General features: G+C 45.5%; 1 protein-coding gene across 10 annotated transcripts in view; it reads right to left on the minus strand.

Moving 5' to 3' along the window:
- RASAL2 (RAS protein activator like 2) overlaps positions 1-17,652 on the minus strand; it is a 138,530-nt gene that overhangs the window by 73,602 nt on the left and 47,276 nt on the right. For all 10 annotated transcript variants that reach the window (XM_015869601.3, XM_015869600.3, XM_015869599.3 and 7 more), the window contains exon 2: positions 3,678-3,805. In XM_015869601.3, coding sequence (XP_015725087.2) covers positions 3,678-3,805 — 128 coding nt within the window. The remainder of the gene's footprint in view (positions 1-3,677; positions 3,806-17,652) is intronic.

Here is a 17,652-nt window from a genome sequence, read left to right on the forward strand (position 1 = left end):
ATTTCTAGTTGGATGATGGAGAGATTTCAGATGAAAGAGAGGAACAGCTTCACAAGTGTTTAATGCCACTTAGAGCAAGCTGGGCAGACAGATTTCTTTTCAGACTGGAAAGGCCAAAAAACTTGAAAATTCACAGCCTCCTCTGAACTAATAATGGGGAAGTTTGGAATCACATCAACTGTTATGTAATGATAAAGCTCCTCAGTTTTTGCCTTGCTTGAGAAAGTTAGAAGCTGGCAGAAATCCTGACATAAAAATCTACTCTGAAAATGTTGGAAAGTGTTTCTTGGGGACCTTGGAAGGCAAGTAATTAAGCTCATTTGGAAACTCAAATTTTACGTCCAATTTGAGCTTCCCCAAACTCATATTTACATATTGGATTTGCAGTACCAAAAAGGTGAGAACTGGGGTGTGGGGGAGAAAAGGGAAGAGCCTGTCACAGCAATAAGAGATTTGCATTTGCAGCTGAATGTAAAACTGAAGGATTCTGCAGGACAGCAGCCAAGTTACAGGCAGTGACTAAACCAAAAGCAGCCCAAAGCCAGATGCACTCATTTGTCACATCCCTCATGAAAGTGCTGTGCAATGGGTTATCTATCAGAAACCGCTGATCAGAGACACTGACTCATTCCCTTTTCCTGTTTCAATGCCTTTGTTTTTGCAGGCACCCTACACGGTGCCTTCTTTAGAAGCGGGTGCTCACAGCTCTTGCCTATGAAACAGGTTTCACCAATGCTGAAGACATCCACACTCCCGACAGTGGGAAACTGTCCTCCTCATATAAAAAAGAAACACTGATTTCTAAGTGAGAATCAGCCTGGACCTGTTCTCCTAGTCTTGGAAGATGCTGCTGGGTGTTGCCACACCACAAGATGTTCTAGTAATTGCACATCTGTCATTCAAGCCTCCTTATTTGCTATGTCATCCCTCACGCCCCTACAGGTGCTCATTTTCTTTCTACTCGCTTTTTGGGTCTCAGTCTCTTCCCTTCATTAATAACCTTCATTCTGCAATCTCACCTATTTCATTTTATTAAGCCGATGAGCTGACAAGTAATTAATATTTATCTACGCTGCACACAGTGATACTCTCAGCCTATTTTTGTCTCAGCAATTACAGATATTTCTGGACCAAGTTGGACCACATTTCTCTGACTCCCAACCTATTGTTGTGCTTGCACAGTGCCAGTCTGTCTGCACATACTGTGCAAACCACCTTGTCAATAAATCTATGTAGGGTGGGCAGGGAAGGTGCTACAAGAAGAAAGGTTTCTTACTTTCTGCTTTACTTTTATTCTGCTTTTTTAAGCCTTAAAATAAAACTGCACATGATGCTGCATTTTAACTGAAAAAAAGCCATTTAGCATTAATCTGAATCAATTAAGACATCCTTTCTTTACCTCTTTGCATGCTGTACATGCTTGTACAATGACTCTACAAAGTATCATGAACATCAAACATTCCTCTTCCCTGTCAATTCTACATGAGCTGAGCTTCTTAGATTCCTGGTCTGTGAAAGAACAAAGCAGGTGCACAGAAAAGACAAGGAGATGCCTCAAATACCCCACACCACATTCACGTTAAGCCAGCTTTGAGATAACACAAGTGCTCTGTGTGGCTGGAAGGACACTGCTGTTAGCATCTCTTCCTTCTTCCCTCCCACCCATCCCCTATTACTGAGGTGTATCACTCTGTTCCTCATTGAAGGTGCAAATCCAGAGCATCAGCTCCATGCTGCAGCATTTCTACTAGTGTAGCTGTTATATTTTCTTAAGAGCTTACATGTACATTGCTGTATGTACCTTTTATTTTCCCACAGGCACTTGTGCCTGCTAGGAGTTCTCTTTTCCCTTTCACTTAGAGCAGTCCCAAATTACTTTGAAATCAGAACAGCCAATCTGTCTCTCTAACTTCTGAAACAAATCATATCATCAGCATGTGGAGTCACACCTGCACCAAGGGCATGTCTGCCTGGCTCATCTGCACGCAGCATTCTCCAGATCAAGTTATTTCTCATTGTGACAGTGCTGGCAGACTCCTTTGAGTGCACATTGCAAAGGTTTCCTTTACTACACTTAAAACCCATGCTGCATATACCCCAACATGGAATTTCTCCAGCTTCTGGGAGAAAACAGGCAAAAACAGAGTGCATTTAAATACCATATGTAACAACTTCACATCAACAATGCTTCAGAGTTCCTATATTTACTCCCCAGGATGTAAGCAAGAGGCTCATCTGACTCCTGGCAAAGTGTTTTAACTGCACATGGTAAGGAAAACTAACAACCCTTAAGAGCATGGTTACCACCTTCAGATAATTATTGCTGATATGAGCCAGTGTTTTTTTTTTTCCCAATTATGCTCCTTAATTCATCTCTTAATGAGATGCATCCTTTTAGCCCAGCTGTGCTGGTATATCACAGCTTTAGGAATACTTCTCATGCCCTTAAGTTTCTTCAGGAGATACCTTAATTCCTTCGGTGACATTCCTGTCAGACTAGAAAAAGAATTATGTAGTAAACAAACATTATGATATGGGTCTTCAATTTTCCTTGCATTTGACTGCCTCTCCTACAAATTAGCATTGATGCTGTTCCCCTCTAATAAGTCAAGTTGTCCTCTAAACCTTTTCCTCCCACTCTCCCCATGCAGGGAGATGTTTAAGCCCTTGTAAGCACACCTAATCAAAGCTTGAGATGAATAATGTTTAGTGCTACACCAGGAACTGGTCTCACGCTCTCAGTTTCCAAAGAATCCAGGCCATTTCCAAACGCAGGAAACCATGGGATTAGACTCAAATTCATAGGCGTTTATATACAATAAAGTCTATTTCAATAACCTGAAATCATTCCTACTTTATAGCTCCTCCTGAAAAATTTTAACAGCAAATCTATAGCAGAGTAATTAAGCAAACAAACCCAGGAACATTATCAACTTCTCAGGCTCATGTATTTGCAAGAGCCTGTAGACATTAAATACAACATGAAAAACCATACTGTGCTGTACTGCTTGAGAAAGGACTTATCAGTATTTGTTTGCTCACAATGCTTCAGACAACTAAAATATGCCTATTCTTTAACCATATTGACATTACCTTCATACCAAGGCACAATGCCAAGTCCTACATGCTACACACACAGTAATTTTACAATTAAAGCAAAGGTTGCAATAGCTCTGCGTATATTCCATGCCAAGGGCCACTCAATCCTGTTTGCTAAATTTAGCAAGAGAAAAGGCAAACCCTTGTCTCAGACAGTTTACTTTCTGACAGCAGCAAAATGGCTGCAGAGCATGAAGGTTTCACACTCCTCTGCTTGCACTCCAACACAGGCACCAACAAAACACTTTCGCAAGCTTACATCTGCATTGACATTAAGGTTTAGTTAGCTATGGTGGCTTTAGCTACCATTAAAAGCAGAGCTAGCATAGAGAAATATAGTGGCAGGCTGAAATGCTGGGCCTAAAACTCAAGCAGGGAGCAGTGGATGAACACATTTTGTTCTGTGCAACACCTGGGCCAGCTGCTTTGTAACTCTGCATGCCATGCCATCTATATGCACATATCTGGTTAGCTCTCCCATTCACACACTCGACTTGTGAGCAGCTAAAGAAAAAAAGGAGAGGTGAAGAAAGCTGCCTTCCCGTGTTACCACGGAAGGCCAACGTGTGTTCTCTCACCTCCTTCTCCCTGTTGAGCAGCACCAGCTGGCTGTCAGTCAGGATGCAGTACTTCCTCTCCCATGTCGTCGTGTCGGTGTAGGGGGACTGGCCGCAGGACAGCCTGTGTGTAGGTGGTCCTTTTACATCTGTGAAGACAGAACAGGGATCCCAGCATCATTAGCCTGTCTAATCAAGAGCCCTCCTTCAGCTCCGTGGCTCTGCAACAGAGCAGTGAGCCACACTCAGCATCAGCACGCTAGAAGACAAGCTGCTAATCTTGGGAGGCACCATGGGGAAGGCAGCGTGAGGCACACCATGAATACTTATGTATCTACAGCACAGCTTATGAAAATAGCAATACCTGAGAAGAATATGAATGCTGTTGCCAAAGACTGAAATATAACCAAAAGGAAAGTGACAGCCTGCACACAAACTCTGCTGCCTTCTGAGAAGCTTAAGCCCTGAATGTCCTCTGCATCTTAATAAACCTATGTGAGACTGAGGGCAGACACGGGAAGGGAGATCAAGGGCAAGGCAGGAGGTATGAAGAAGGGAGGGAAGTCTCAGGGGGACAGCACTGAGTTGGGAAGGGCTTCCTGCCATCCTTTCAGCAGGGAAGCTGTCAGACTAAATGGTGACAGACAGTCTCCTAGCACTTCCATCCAGCCACAGCCACTGAGCTCCATGCAACAGAAGCATGGCAGCTGTGCAGGTGAGCCCTGAGCCAGAGCTTGGTGGGCAGCTGGGCACACCAACTGCAAGCCAGGCAGCTCTCTGACCCAGCACTGCAGCTTGCTGAGCTACTGCCAGGGGTATAACACTGCAGAAAGCAGTGCTGCCCTACCAGGAGCTCAGACTCGCTCTGCAGGAAGCCAGCGGCCCCCCACATACTTTAAGAACCCATAAGGCAAACCAAATGTTGAGATCCTGCTCTAAGAGCTTCACAGTGTTCACATACGGCTGAGGACGATGCCTGCACGCATTCACCGCTAGAGGCCAGTGAATCCTCAGGCACCCGCCGCCTGCAAGCGGCAGGGCAGCGAGGAACCCTCCCTCCCCCGAGTGCTCCGCTCCCCGCAGATCGCTGGTTCCAAGTCCCACCTCGTTATTACCGGAGCTGCGACATCTCCGTGCTCTCCACCTACGCGCAGCAGCTTTGTCTCAGGGCCCGCTTGGAAAGCTGGAGAATTAGGCTGCAAAGCAGCTCTCGGTACGTAGTTCCCAGCTGATGTTGCATTAGGATTTTGCATTAAGATTTTTGTGGTCACTCAGAAGATTACCTGAAGCATTGCAATCCAATACCTTTAAGCAGGAAAACGCACGGAACGGGTGGCTCTGAATAACAATAGAACTGAAGTCCCTCTTTGTTTCCTTGCTGTCAGGGGGGACCGTGCAGGAGAAGGAGGGATGCCAGGAGTGTGCAACAAATGCAAAGCCCAGATCTCTACCTTTGGGTAGAGAAGCGCAAGATCAGGGGAAAGGGGATGGAGTAGTGCAGTAAGGGAGCAACCTGCTTTGGGGCTGCTACTAAGAAACCCTTCTGACCCACCAGCTCCAGCACACAGCCTACTATACACACAGCTTGCCCAGCCCCAGGAAGACTTTTGCATTATGATTTCTACTAACTAGAGGCTTTGGCACCAATCCGTCCGATCGATCTATGGGCTGCACAGAAGGATTAAAGAACAGAATGGCTTCTTCCAACTGCAACAACAGCTCCCGGACTTCACTGAGTCATGAGGTGCAGCAGTCCAACCTCGGCTCTCTGCCAAGCAGGCTGGCGGTGCTGCAGGAGCGTTCTGCAGACTGCTGGCAGCACAGCGTGCCACCTCGGTGTCTGGAGCTGTCAGTCACTGCTGGAGCATGCCGCAACCTTAACATCTTGTGTGTTAGCGGCTTTCCAAACACATGCCAGGACATAGCTTGGAGCCCCTAAAGGCTGACCGAGGCTGCCTTCCTCAACAAAGCAGGGACTGATGGTAAATGGCTGTCCAAAGCATTGAGTACCTCCAGTCCGCTGCCCTCTCTGATGCTGGAAGCCCATCTTGCAACCCACAGGGAGCTGAATGCGTAACGAAGCTGCCTGCAACAACCACAAGCTTCAATGCACTCATACCTAGCAGCCTCCCTACCCTATTTCAGTCCTCCCCTGCCCAGCAGCCTATCTCTGCCAACAGCTGTAGCTTCAAACCTTACACTGAAATACTTTTCAAGTTCAGACTGAAACTCATGGGGACTTTGCACAGTATCACGTACACGCTTGGTTGCTTCACAAACCCCATTTTGTTTTCCGGAGTTGTTCATCTTTGGTTTTCACTTTATATTCTTGGCCCCACTGTGAATGCAATAAAACTCACCAGTCTCTGCCACTAATGCCCTATAAGGCTGATTTCTCACCTTGGGGTCATTCTCTTTCATCTCATATGACATTATTGGTTCATACAAGCTTGGATATTGCAGGACAACTCACTGATGAGTGTATTAGAAGTGATGCAGGAGGAGCACCTGAGAGCTCTGGGTCTGCAGGTGTTTGGGTGGGATGGGTTCATGCAGCCACACACCTGGGTGTGCAAGCACTGCCGAGGGACGCATTGCTCAGATCTGATGCAACCCTTTTCCTCCTGCAACACTACAAAGGCACATTCAGGAAGGCAAAATCAGTTAAACTACACACAGGATGAAAGATCACGCCTCACGTGACTTCAAATGCTAATATCAATTAAATAACAGCTTGGAAGAAATCCCCTTCTCTGTCCCTGCTGAACTGAGTAGCACCACTGCCTGCCACATCCAACACAGCTGAAGAGCTGAAACCATGTCGTTTTTCCTCAGGCTCTGAAACGCCATTAGGCACGTTATAAATATCCACAAAGCTCCCATTCTCTCAGCCAAATGACAACTTGTACCTTATTATTAACTACAGAGTTTATAAAGAAGAAAAAATGTGGGGGGGGAAGGAACAGTCACATTGCAAATGTGTATCAAAAAGAGGTGCTGATTGGTGCTGGGAGAAGAAGATGGAAAGAAGGAGCCAGTGCCAGGCAGATCCTATAGAGAGGGATAAGGCAATTTATATAAGCTCTGCCACTACCAGAAGGGGGGGGCCTTATCTTCAGAAGTAAAAAAGACAGAATTTGTAAAAACCGGGCCAAAAATTGACATTAAAAGCAACAAAATGACATAATTCACATCTTTGGGCTCTTTTGCCAAAAAGCACTCTTCCTGCTATCAATAAACACAGCAAAGCAAACCTCCATCCCAGCGATGACAAGAGCACCCCTGGCATGAGTCAAAGCCCCTTTTCTGAGCCAAGCTCTTCCTGTGGTGAAACCGAGGGCTTACTGAAGTACTTGCCAAATGTTCATTGACTTTATTAGGGTCCGTATTCTGCTCCTCATGTTTCCAGCACAGAGCTGCCAAGCAGCTGAGTAACTAATGGAGCAGCCAAGGTTGAATGCACGGAAGATTAGAAGGAGCCTTAACACCTCCTGACAACAGGTCTACCCACCTTGTGTCAGTGTTTCCATGATGGTTTATGTACTTGCCATAGAGACCAGACTCAAGAGAGCAGTAGGTGAATGCTGGAGTCTGAGAGCAGGACTCAGAGCCACACAGATCCACATGGGCAGGCAGCTCAGGTTGAATAACCATCAGCAGGGATGTTTATCAGGCTGCTGAACAGGAGATGAAGCTTCAGTTGCTACTGATGTGAAGCTTCCTGACAGACAAGGAACAATTAAGAGGCTCTAACTGAACCTGTCCCATCTCTAGAAGGTGATGAAGGTAGTGATTCAATGGAGAGAGATGGCAGGAAGGGAAATGTGCTGTGTCTCAATGCATCATGTTCCTTAAACCTACACTTGGTGGAAAGGCAAGATTTCTGCAGGAAGAATTACCAAAGCAAGTCAAAATAAACAGCAAAGTTACACACAGTTACACGTCATGTATCTGTGACTATTTCAGACTGTTATACAACATCAGATGAAGGTCTGCAGGGTCTGGATCTAAAGCAGAGAATTTGAGAACAAGGCCAGGCCCTAGAGCAGCCCTACTCAGTGCAAGGGGACAGGCGACCTCACGGCACGCACTGAGGGCTGCTAGGAAAGGCATGACCTGGCAATTCCGCTTTATCTCCTGTAAGCAAAAGCTGCACGTATTTATTTGCACTTCCTATTTCACCAAGCTCAACTCCTAGCTTGAAGTGATGCCTCATGGTCATGCTTGCGACTCAGACTGTATGTACCTTCCCATCTAATGGCAGAGACTGAGCTGGGAGAAGGCAAGGATGCTCATCCCCAAGCAGACAGCCACTATGATGTCCTCACCAAACACAGTACTCATGTCTAACCAGGCAGAATTACAAAAGAAATCAGCAGATGCTATGTGTGTAAACCAGAGACTCAGGTGCTACTGAGCAAGAGAAAACAAGGCACTTAGGGGCAACTGCTCCTCTGAATCACAACACGAACAGAGAGATGACCAGGACACATTAGAGAAACGAAACGTGGTTTGGTCAATTCACTTGAAATCACAGCATGGGCAGCGGCTGCAGGTTTTCTAGGAAACATCTGAGTTACTGTGAGATGGAGCATGGCTCACTTCCCCATCTCTGTCACTGTAGCACAGCTTTGACACAGTGAAGCACCACCTACGCTTTCACAGCAGGTGGAAGGCCTCTGCAGTGAAGGAGGGGTTATTTTAAGTGCAGAAAGCAGGAGCAGACCCTTTAGAGAAGCACGCTGTTTGTGTAGGATGTGATTTAGAGGGAAACATCCAGTGTGAATTCTCTGGTATATTTAATAGCCGCATGCAGCAACCTTCAGTACACAGGCAAACCCTTGATTCAGCTCAATGCAGTTGCTTTCCTCCAGCAGCTGCAAGTAGCAGAGCCCAAATTCTTCTAGGGAAACCTAATATCAAGAGGTAGGAGGCAAGGAAAGCTTAGCAAAACCACCAGATTTCAGGGATCACAAAAGCTCTCCCACCAACTGGGTACAGCCAAAGCACTACCTGGAAAATCCATTTCATGCAGAATAAAGCTGTAAAAGGTTTAAGCAGATGAAAAAAGGTATTTTAGGAACTGGCAGAACTTGAGATCAGCACTATGACTTTCTCACATTCCAACACATTTGGCACAAATTCTTTTACAAGATCTAGAAGGATTAACTTCTAGCATTAAGAAACCTGCAGTGGTATCCCATTAACTTTCTGCTACTCCTTTATTGAGTGGCAGTGATCAGGCACAGATTTCCACTCTCCTTCCACCATCACACACACAACTCAAACCAAACCCTCCCCAGACCTGCACTACCACAGTGATTCCACCTTCAGCCCCTAATGAGTTTCCCCAGCACCAGAGCCTCAGCACAAGCCCTGGAGCTCAAATGCAGTTTGGCCACGAGGACACAGCCATAAGATCTGAGATTTCACTGAGATTTTCCTCCTATGAAGGAAAAAAAGTCATGGAGATGTTCCAAAAAAGAAACCACAAGTCTTATAATCTTAAGAGTTGTTCAGCTAACAGATGCTGAGTGCGCCAACAGTTTGCAAAGTACTAAAATTGAGAGCTAAGGAGCTAGCAGCAAAAGCAAAATTAGGCATAAAGCTAAAATTGGTCTGGCAGGGTAATTCTGATTAGAAAGCAGAAAGCCACACCAGTTTGCTGTCACTGTGCAAAAGGTGTGGAAGCTCTTAATAGCAGTTTAAAGCTGCCAATTAGCTTGAACAGTGCTGAGCTGCTCTAAGCCTCTTAGACTCCACACAGCCGATCACTAACCTTGCGGAGGGTAATTAAGCCTTGCCTCTGCCCTCTGCTCCTTTTCTCATACATCACACCAGGTCTGTGAGAGGCAGCATGGATGATGGGTGTGCTGAGACAAGTTAGCATCTTCTCTGATGGATCCATGCCAGGACCCCAAAGCACATGGTCATCGACACACACCAATGGGTGGCACCAGGAAACACAACATGATCCTGGTGGGAACCTTATGAAACATAAAGGTGTGCTCTGGGCTCAGCCCAGCCTGCAGACAGACAGCTCCTTGTAGGGCTTGGGCACTCCCATGACATCACCTGCAGAGAAGCTGTGCTCTATGGAAAAAAAAGCTTGGTTCCCAGGGTAGTCAGGCCTGCAAACCTCCTGTGGCCACTTAAAACCATTGGTGTGACCCTGCCTGCAATACTGAGCAGGTTTTCCTTCCTTCTCATTCAGTGCTTATTCTTTGTCCAGGAGTCTTTGCTCCTGAATATTAAGCGTGTGTTTCTCTCAGTTAAATCCCACTTGGCCCACAAAACGCTTTGGAACCTCAAAACAGAAATGGATATTACGAACCTGAAGAGAGGATTATAAAAGATTACATGCCCTTATTACCGAGCTGCCAAGTTCTGAGAAGATTCTCAAGTGACACTTCTCCCTAAAGCAAGGAGAAGCTTTCGTGAGAGCTTTAGGAAGTGGGAAATGAAGAACAGCAGAAAAGTTAATTATTCTTGGGAGGGAAAAAAAAATCTGCAGTCTCTTAATTAATGTAAGATCTTTTTCTTACCCAGCTCAACACCCTTCCCCCGTTCTGCTGTCTGTAATGCTTACTCTCACCCACCCTAATCTCAACCTCACAGTCTCTCCAGTATCAAGCAGCCTTCTCTGGTTGCCTTTGCATCTTTATTCCTTGCAGCCGGCCCATAGCAGTGCAGGAAGGAGGATAAGGAGAAGCATTCTGAACCTAAAAAGGACTTGGCCCAAGGCAGCTTTGGAAAAAGGAAACAAAGCAATTGAAAAAGGAAAACCAATTTAAAAGCAAAGACTTTTCAGTTCCTGCTTATTTTTTGGCTGCATGAGATTATAGTGTACCTGTGGTCAAAGCTAGGCACACATGTGAGCACATGCAGACTGTGTTAAGCCATGCAGCCTTCAGCTTTCCTTCAAAAGAAACAAAAATGAGGCATGCATTCATCCACTGCCACTGATCTGAACAATCTCAGCCCCAAAACTGATCTCTCAAAGCAGTATCAGGATTGCTGAAATCCCTTCTCTTTAATAACACCTCTGCAGAAGTCATGCTGGAGGAAAGCAGAAGAAAAACACCAGCAGGAGAAATAGCAATGCCAGAGCAGAGAAGCTGCAGGTGCCAGGAGAGCCCAGTGCCAGGGGAGGTGCTGGTACAGGCAGCTCAGTGGGATACCTTGGTGCTGGGAGCAGAGATCCTGACAGCATCAAAGCAGGTGGAGCAGGTTTACTGTGCTGCTGGAAACGCAAACGAGTGTGATTAATGCATCCTTTGATGACTGTCTAGCTAATTAAAGGGGATCTGTAGCTGGGGTGCAGTATTTCAGGTATTCTTAGGCCCAGTGGGTTTTCCCTCCTTGTAACGTGTTCCTTCTCAGGCAGGATAGGCTGCCCAAAGGAAAAGGGAACCCCACGTCCTCCTACCAAAGCTCCCATCACAGCGCCCACATCACTCCTGTTCCATCCCCAGTGCCTGCAACACACCCAGCATGCAAGAACTCAACCTCTGGCTGCTCATTTCCCTGATGCTGAGCACTAATGCCACGAACAACTTAAGCACAAATATGCACTCTTCCCCATATGTTTTCCAAATGGGCATCCCAAAGCCCCCACAAAAATCCCCTTTTAGCAGGGTAAAACCTCTGCTGCTCATCCCCAAAATGCTTGAAGGTCTTGGTGAGCAAAAAATTTCTTTCCTACAGCAACACTAAACTGAAATTTATAGGTCACAACCTCTCCAAAACAGTCCTGATAACATCTAATTAGCTGCCCTGCTGTGCAACTGCATTTTGTAACAGCAAATCCAACCAGACTGGGAGGGAAAAGGGAATTTCTACTTGAACGTGATGGTTTTCATCCAGTTTGGAGATCTGCTTCACTTCACTGCTTTGTGGGATTCCCCCCAGTGTGAATGATCAACAGAGTGGTTTATGAGTTACTGCTGAAATCCATAGCACTTCTATGGGGAAACAACTACAGGGCAGCATGGATTTACCCTCCTCATTTTAAAGAGCAATACTAGGAATTCTCCCCGCTGCCAGAAGATGGGTGGAGAAGGTAAGGAAAGTTCACATCCCCCAGGGACCCTGCGAGAACCAACTCGGACAATACCTTGAGAAGCATTTCCTTCCAGCTACTGTAGATAGCCGTCCTTAACATGCCTTTACCAGGCAGCCAATTTTCCATCACCGAGTACAATGAGATTTCAAAACACTCACGGAATGAGAGCATAAACAGACACAAACATCCACTTAGTGATATAACAAAAGAAAACAGGGGGCAGAAACCCAAGCGCCAGTATTTTCTATCATATTATAAAACAGCTTGGCATGTTCACTGCCCTCCACTCCTCCTGCAGGTGAGGCAGGCAGACCCCAGGCTGGCAGCATGAAGCCAGAGTGCTCACAACACATCTGAATACCCTTCATAGACAACCAAGGAGAGCTGGCTGGGCACAGCTCATTGCAGGGAGCATTAAGGCAGCTGCAGGCATCCCTGGAGCAGCATGGTACCCCATCCCCAGCCCCCAACGGATGTCTAACTTCTTTTTGCAAACCTCTGGTGATAAAAACCATGCATGGCATCTTGCTCATTTCCTCCTTTCTACTCAGTTTGCCAAAAACTTGGAGCTCTGCTTTCCCCGCCACATCTACAGAGCAGTACTGTTTGTTCTGCTGGCAGCGACTAACGATGATAATGCACGCTCCTTTGCTGCGTAAAATCCTCTTCAATAACAAAAAATGATATTTTGTTACCCAGTTTTGCCAGCCCTGGAGCAACTAGACACCATAATGAAAAAGAAATAATAAGCCTAAAGTCTCATGTGATTTAAGTCCATTAAAATGCAAGCAGGAATTTCATTTTACCCATCAGTGACCACACTCCACTGTCCCTGAGCTACAACTGCCTCTTTGCAAATCCTCTGCTCTTAAGGAGTCAAGCTGTATGTTTAGGAGCAACCCACCCAGCAAACCTTGCACAACACACATACGTGTGCATATATATCTCATAAGGACCAACAGTTCCCACATTGATCTCCACCGATCACTGAAAAGAACATTCAGTTTCATGTTTGCTCATCTTTGAATAAACAAAGCGAAGGCTGCTGGGCATCCGCAGACAAATGAGACATTACAGATGTAGACAAAACCCATCATCACCCCGAAAGCATTTCTCTTTCAAATTACACAGCCATGCAGGAGCTATTCAGAGCAGAGATTGCTATGTGTGTTTTGAATTCAGGCTGGGCTGCTGGGGACAGGCTCTGTGCTGTCACATTTTCCCTCCATGCATTTGAGGACTCAGAAACGTGTGACCTGCTAAGTCACAAGTCCTTTGAGACAACTTTTTTCCCCTCCTCTTGCATTTGCAGCTTTCATTTCTGAGGCCGGGGTCTGTTCACACACAGCACACCTACCTGGAGGACTGCCATTAAGATAAATACACCTGCATCTAAACAACCACGCAATCCCCCATTGAGCACAAGCTATTTGAATCAAATACCATCAGTGCACCAGCTGGACCCATGTTGCCTTCTGTCTGCAGACTTGGTCTCTTTTTGTCTCAGCACATCGGAGACACACAAGCCTGGAGGTAGAAATGACAGCTGCTACAGTGTGAGCATAAAGCTGGGGGAGGTCTGTGTACAAAGGCCGCACCATGCAGCTGAGCTGTTGTACTCACAACATTCAAAGCACTGCATACACACACAATAGCATTGTTTGGGGGTGCAGCACAAACATCAGTTTCTCTATGAGAGAAATCACACGTATGGGCCTTCACTTCTGGTCATAAGCATGTGGCATTCATGGAAAGTTCAGAAGAAACCTTACAATGAAGAAAGAAATACATATATATTTCCTGGAAAGAACATCTTCCCTTCTGCAGCTACTAGAGCACATCCTTGCATAAGGTAACAACCTCTCATCACATACAGCTCCTTGGGCAGATTCTGTGGCTGCCTGTGGGGAGCTCCTAGCTGCTGGAATTACCTCGTTGGTACAGCTATAACAGGGCTGCTGCAGCCACACATCTGCATGAAGAGGAGGAAAAGGAGTCACAAGCACTGCATCAGACAGGGGCAGAGCTGAGATGGAGGCAGGGATGCTCACTTGTGCACCTAATGATCACCCGAGGAGCTCATAAGCAGGGCACCCACCTGGTTTGGGATGCATACAGGACATTTCTTCCTCTTGGTGCAAGAGAGACAACTCTGCACAGCATTTTACTGACAATGATTGGTTTGCCCTTTCCACATGTGTTATATATAGTACTACCCCACATACTCTTCTGGAGTACTGGGGTAAATAGCTCAGCCATTTCCTTTAGGTTAGGCTTTAATAGTGAGAGATACCCCTAATACTTAACACCTCTCAGCTCAAATCAGCAGAATGGGAAAGCAATCCTTCCCATGCACATTCCATGAGCCCTCTGGATGGAAGGGCTCTTCACTCTGCTCATCTCACAGGGTGGTGAGAAGGAGCCAGCCCTGCACGTGACAGTGACACATGGCTGGGGGGGAAGTCGTGGTCACAAGTGTGAAAACCAACAGACAGACAGAACAGACAGACCACATTGCTCCCTGGCAGCTGGTTCATGGTGCTTATTGCAGTTCTCTACCATTTATTCTCCAAAACTTCACCTCTGTTCTGATTATACGAAGGCTCAGCAGATCAACAGGAAGCCACACAAAGGAAAGGACTGTCATTTCAAGACGTTGGTGGCTGAAACCATGCTTGTGTTTTTAATCAGGATACAGTTGGGCTGACAGGAAACCTATGGCCACAGCAGCACAGCCAGAGGCCTGCACTAACACAGAGCTCAGCAGCCCCGGTCTGAAGATTCAGAGTTGTGACAAAACCATTTCTTAGGTACCAGTGCAGCCAGAGCTGATGGAAGCCATGAGGAGGATGCAAACACATGGCAAGGATCAAAAGCTGGCAGATGTTTCCGCAGTAATTCATCAAAACCACATGTCAGAGCATCCCTGTCACTCACCGGCTGTTAGAAAATCAGTCTCAGAAGTGACTACACAAAAAGGGCCTGCACTTTTCCTGTGGAAAAATGATCATAAATCATGGACACAATGGGAAGAACACTGCAACCTAAAGTCACTCAGCTGAGGAGGAGTGAGATGCAAGAACAAGTCTGACCCTACCATCATCACAACCATGTATGACAACCTCAGAAGATATTAAGATTACACCTGTGAGTATTTTGAAGATGTGATGCAGGAAAGCCCTTCTGTTCCTACAAGCCATATAAAACCAGCTAACGTGAGACAAAATTAAGGACTAGGCCCTGCTCATCACTAACAGTGGACTTAGTGCAGTGCAGCTCCTTGCATTTCACCTTCTAAAAAGAGGGGTTTGTTTGCACTGAGAACAGAAGGAGGAAGAGGAGAACCTGAGAGCTTTGCAAAGTCTCAAGAATGAGATTCAAGCCTCACTCAAAGCAAAGAAACAATAAACCAACACATAACTTTCACCCCCTGCTTCTCAAGCCAATAGACAGCATCAGTGCCTACAGCAGCTGAGAGACTCACATGCATTTGAACTGGAGAAATGCACTTGCTCACTACCTGCTCTCATGTCCTATTAAGAACCCAACTCCTTTCTGCATCACTTTTCACACGGCAGCTTTTGAGAAGGATGCTCCTATACCAAATGCATCCATTAAAATGAACAGCAGATTCCCCACGGGGAATAAAGGCAGAGAACGCCTGCTCTCTAAACATAAGCTTCTTTGAAAAACTCATTATTTCAATGGTTTTTTTTCACCTTCTCTGTACGCAGCATTTTTAAATCCCACTCAAACCAGCAGCCTGCACAGAACTCTCCTGCCCACAAAGCACCAGATGTCTACCTTCAGCCTCCCTTCATGCAAGAACAAAAACCACACGGGGGACAGTTGGTTTCAACGCTAACATGTCAAGAGGTTCATGCATTAGCTTGTTATTTATGTAAACAGCTTCCTCCGAAACAAGTGATGTTTAACAAGACTATGAAGTATTTATTCTAGAAGAGTCTAAAGAGCCTTTTGAATAACTACCACAGTACCAGTACAGAAAGCAGAAGGGTAAATAACACTAATTAATTAGTTAGAACAAGCAATCAAGTAATGCTATAAATAAGGGCACAGAATCTTGTGCGTGTTTGTTTACATCTGACATGCCATTGCTTTGAGTCCTAAATCAGGCGCTGTTAGCAGTACAAATGTATTCCATCACTTGGAGAAATGAAGCAAAGGCCTAAAATGAATATTTCCTAGGCATGGTGACCCTTTCTTCTCTTAAAATAAACTCCAAAGGAAGCTGGGGTTGTTCAGGCACACAGGCAATTCTCATCTCATGCCAAGCTCCATTACAGGCAGCAGCTATAGAAAGGCAAAGCAAGGAGCTTTGCCTGAGGATGATTTCTCCTCAACAGAACTTACCCTGCAGCCACAGAATCCAAGTGTCTCTGAGAGTTAAGGCTCCTATTTCTAGGACTGCAGAACCTCAGAGTTCCCCAGGATAGCTGAGCCATGGGATATAGATCCCCTTTCTGAGCACTAAGGCAAAGATTCTCCCACCAAACCCTTAACTTCTGAGAGCTCTTTCTCCATATCCCCATACTCCCACTCCTTGACTGTTTCTAAGCAAGCAAGCCCTACCTCCCTGAAAAGGAAATCCAGAGGACTAGACGTCTCTAGGACAAAATTACCACTTCCACAGATAATTAATTCCCACGTGATAATTTCTGATTATCGAGGTAATCAGAGATAATATTGCAAGCTCCAGCTGTCAGCCTGCTCTGCGCACAAACTACAACACCCTGGCAGTCCCACAGACCACAAAAGCAACAAAAAAAAAGCAACCTGGAATGTGAGACTCTGCCATTCCCCCATCATGATTTCATGAGTCAGAAAATAGCTCCCACAAATACAAATGTCCTCATTCATTCCAGCAGACGTTGAGTTTTGGCTTCAGAAAAGAACGGTCTGGCATTAAGAAGAATGAGAAATCAACAGTCAAAGCTGAAATGAGGGCTACTACCTGCTTAGAGACACCCTTTGTTAAGCATAATTAGCACCAGATGAGAAATTTTATTAGCATCAGATATCACCGCTAATTATTTTCCATTGTGACCATAAACATTCATCTGCATAGCATTAGTCTATCACCCACAATAAATGATACCATGCTCGTGATGAACCAGGCTTGGGTCGAGATCAAAACCGCTTGGGAACAGTGGTGAAGTAGCGTTCAAAGCTGCAAAGTGCCAGGAATGCTCCCTTGTGTGCCTCACCCCTCTGTGATGTTCTGAATCTGTTCTGCCAATTAAAGGTTAATGACTTTAAACATAAAGACTAAAGCATGCAACAAAACACATGGGAACATAGATAAACTGACATTTACACGGCACTTAAATGGACGTATTACAGCACAAGCTTAATTGTGTAAAAGTTCCCTAATAAAAACCCCACCAAAATAAACTACTTAATAGGGAAAGAGATTCGGGGGTGGAGGAACATGAGTCAGTAGAGGCACTTCTAAAAGGAGAAAGTGCTTCTAAAAACTTGAAAACAGAAAAGCTGCCCCAGTGAGCAATAAATACTGAATTCCTATTTCATACAGTTTCAAATAGCTGACAAAAAATGGAACAGCTTGGCTTTAAACCAAGTGTGAAAATACAGGTTCCCTCTAAGCCGGTTTATAAGGGAAGATAAAAACACGATATTTAATGACTCTAGACTGTAGAGAACTTAATGAAGAGCACCAAGCTTGAGTAACTCTTGAGTTATATAAAAAAAGAACAACTCCAGAACAGAAAGGATATAGACTACGCTCTCTGACTCTAGGCACAAGAACCCCTCCAAAATGAACTAAAGCATGACATCAAAGTGATAAGACTTAAACATATCATCATACAAGTGAAAAAAGCAAAGGAAATAATTCTGCAGGAAGCATCGTTACAAAAGCCTTAACAACACAGTGCCCATGGGAAGCCA

This window comes from Coturnix japonica, chromosome 11, assembly GCF_054131305.1.
Source record: "Coturnix japonica strain WE chromosome 11, WE-NBRP24, whole genome shotgun sequence".
Lineage (NCBI taxonomy): Eukaryota > Metazoa > Chordata > Aves > Galliformes > Phasianidae > Coturnix > Coturnix japonica.